We start from the raw sequence: 3,610 nt of genomic DNA, 5'->3' as shown, positions 1-3,610 counted from the left end.
GTGCTTTTGAATTCAAGGGTTCCTCTGTTAAGGATATCAGAATAGTCAAAGATTTTTCAAACGTCTTTCCCGATAAGCTACCTGGGTTACCTTTAAACAGTGAAGTTGAATTTGGGATTAAGCTACTACAAGGTACAGCTCTGGTGTCCATAGCCCTTTATAGAATGACACTGAAGGAGCTTGTAGAACTCAAAGCTTAAATTCAAGAGTTATCGGATTGAGGGTTCATCTACTCTAGTGTGTCTTTGTAGAGAGCACCGCTTTTTTTTTGTGAAAAAGAAGGATGGATCAATGCAAATGTGCATTGACTACCGGTATTTGAATAAATGAACGATTAAAAATAAGTACCCTCTACCGAGGATTGAAGATCTATTCGACCAGTTTCTTAGAGTATCGATTTTCTCAAAAGTTGATCTTCGATCTAGGTATCATCAATTGAGGGTCAAGGAGACTGATGTGCATAAGACGGTGTTTAGGACTCAGTATGGTCATTACGAGTTCCTAGTGATGTCGTTTAGACTGACGAATGCACCAACGGCTTTCATGGATTTGATGAACCATGTGTTCCAGCCCTATCTAGACTGGTTCATAGTAGTGTTCATTAATGATATTCTGGTGTATTCAAAGACAGAGGTTGAGCGTGATGAACATCTTCGAGTGGTTCTACAGATTTTGAGAGAGAAGCAGTTGTATGCCAATTACAGTAAATGTGAACTCTGGCTGCGCGAAGTAACTTATCTGGGTCATGTGGTATCTGCTGAGGGGATTAGGGTTGATCCTCAAAAAATTGATTTTGTTTTGGACTGGAAGCAGCCTAAGACTGTATAAAAAATTCGTAGTTTTCTGTGACTGGCTAAGTATTATCGAAGATTTGTTGAGGGGTTCTCACGGATTACCGCGCCTTTAACTAAGCTTCTACGTAAAGGCATGCCATTTATTTGGACTGACACACAGTAAGATAGCTTTGAGAAGCTCAAGAAAGTTTTAGCTGAGGCACCTGTCTTGATACAACTAGAGTCTGGGAAAGAATACACTGTTTACAGTGATGTATCACATATTGGGCTAGAATCTGTGTTAATGCAAGAGCGTAAGGTAGTAGCATATACGTCTCGCCAGCTTAAGACGCATGAGGCGAACTATCAGATGCATGACTTCGAATTGGCTGCGGTGGTATTCGCACTGAAAATTTAGAGGCATTACTTGTACGGTGAGAAATATATCATTTACACGGATCACAAGAGTCTCAAGTATCTTCTCACTCAAAAGGAGCTAAACCTTAGATAGCTTAGGTGGATTGATCTGAGAGCGATTTTCACTCGTCTGAGCTTATTCGATGATGGTAGTCTATTGGCTAAACTTTAGGTTAAACAGACATGGACTAAACAGTTTAAGGGTAAACAGTTGGATGATGAGTCACTGGATCCTCGTTTCCAACGGATAGAGAATGGGGGAACTTCAAACTTTGGACTGAATGACGAAGAGGTACTGTGTTTCCGTGGGAGAGTCTGTGTACCTAAGGATACTGAGTTAAGGTAGTCTATACTGCAAGAGGCGCATAGTAGCCTTTATGCTATGCACCCAGGAGGAAATAAAATATACGGAGATCTTTGTGAGGTATATTGGTGGCCTGGACTTAAGCGTGATGTGACCGACTTTATGGGAAAATGTCTGACTTGTCAACAGGTTAAAGCAGAACATCAGTTGCCTTCTAGGTTGCTTCAGCCAATTAAGATTCCATTTTGGAAATGGGAGAGAGTAACCATGGACTTCGTTAGTTGGTTACCCCTAACGCCTTCTAAAAAGGATGCGGTATGGGTCATCGTGGATCGATTGACCAAGTCTGCCCATTTCATACCAGTTCGTACTGATTACTCGCTATAGAAATTGGCTAAGCTATATGTGTCTAAGATAGTGCGACTGTACAATGTCTATAATATCTGACAGATATCCTCGCTTCACGTCTCAGTTTTGGAAGAAGCTGCATGAAGCACTGGGTACAAGATTAGACTTTAGTACTGCATTCCATCCTCAGACAGATGGTTAGTCAGAGAGGGTGATTCAGATACTGGAGGACATGTTAAGAAGTTGTGTAATAGATTTCTGAGGTAGTTGGGAGGACTACTTGCTGCTAGCAGAGTTTGTGTATAACAATAGCTACGGGTCTGGCATTCAGATGGCATCTTACAAGACATTATATGGTCGTATGTGTCGTAATCCCTCTTGTTGGACTGAGTTAGGCGAGCGGCGTGTTCTGGGTCCTAAATTGATTTCTGATACTGAAAAAAAGGTCAAACTAATTCGGGATCGATTGAAGGTAGCATCAAATAGATAGAAGTCATATATGGATCTGAAGCGTAAAGAGATCGAGTACTTAGTAGGAGACTTAGTTTTTCTTAAGGTCTCGTCGTGGAAAAATATACTGAGATTTGGTTGGAAGGGCAAGTTAAGCCCTATGTTCATTGGGCAGTACCATATATTGAAGCGTGTAGGACGGGTTGCCTATCAACTTAAGTTACCTCCAGAGTTGGACTGGATTCATGACATGTTTTATGTTTCCATGCTGAGGCATTATCGCTCGAATCTTGAGCACATTGTCTCAACCAAGGAGATTGAGGTTAAGCTAGATCTGACCTTTGAGGAGGAGCCAGTTCAAGTTTTAGATCGTGATGTAAACGTTCTGAAGAGAAAGTCTATTCCACTAGTTAAAGTACTATGGTGTAATCACAGTTTTGAGGAAGCCACGTGGGAACCCAAGGAGATGATGCAGCAGTAATACCCTCATCTATTTTGATCAGGTAAATTTCGAGGCTGAAATTTTCTTTTAAGAGGGTAGAATTGTAACACCCCAATCTCTCAAATCCTGAAATCTATGTTAAAATTATTGTTGTGTATGTGACATGGTAGTATGCTTGCCTTAGTGGTTTACTGCTCTGGAAGTGTCTGGAAGTCATGGGTTCAAGCCTTAGCTTGAACAAAATTTTACTCCTTCTTGAATAAGCCCTGGTCTTAGTTAGTAGGTTTCTTAAATAAATGGGATTAAAGTATGACACAAAAAGACTACTTATCTAGTGGATAAGGGTGTGTGGAGTGCTCTAGGGGATCAGGGGTTCGAGGCTTGGCAATACAAAGGTATATTTTATTTTGCTTGCTTCTGATGCTGGGGAAGTGTTGCAGTTGGATTGAAATTGGGGTGTTGAGTAGTGTAGGGGGTGAGGCCGAATTCTAGGGGAGTGTTGGAGAGGATTTTGGCTGGTAGGGATTTGGTTAGGTGGGAGTTGGTTGAGGGATTCAAGGAGCGATAAGGGGAGAGATATTAAGAGTTTTGAAAGGAGTGGAAGAGGGTGTGTTGAATTGAGATTCTGACTCCTTGCATGGTTCAGTCTTTGAACAATTACTAGAGGTTGGTCGTTCTTTCGGTTTTTTCCCTTGGTTTCGAATTGCCATCCTTTGGCTTTTGGTCGTTTCATTTTTCATTTCACTTATGGGACAGATTGGTGGTAGGGGTCATCCTAAGTTTTAACCATTCCAACATTTTGTTCATCGGTTGCTTTTGCTCTTTTCCTCTCATCAAGCCTCTTTGGCCAAACATTCCTGCCTTAGGGTTAGCCTA

General features: G+C 41.4%; 1 protein-coding gene across 1 annotated transcript; it reads left to right on the top strand.

Annotated features, from left to right (window-relative positions):
• The first annotated feature begins 2,341 nt into the window (after positions 1-2,341).
• Positions 2,342-2,773, top strand: LOC108474249 (uncharacterized). Its single transcript, XM_017776197.1, has one exon. The coding sequence runs from the start codon at positions 2,342-2,344 to the stop codon at positions 2,771-2,773; it is 432 nt and encodes a 143-aa protein (XP_017631686.1).
• The last annotated feature ends 837 nt before the right edge of the window (positions 2,774-3,610 follow it).

This window comes from Gossypium arboreum, chromosome 4 (assembly GCF_025698485.1).
Source record: "Gossypium arboreum isolate Shixiya-1 chromosome 4, ASM2569848v2, whole genome shotgun sequence".
Classification (NCBI taxonomy): domain Eukaryota; kingdom Viridiplantae; phylum Streptophyta; class Magnoliopsida; order Malvales; family Malvaceae; genus Gossypium; species Gossypium arboreum.
Note: the sequence above shows the minus strand (reverse complement) of the source record. Positions and strands in the feature narration are given on the sequence as shown.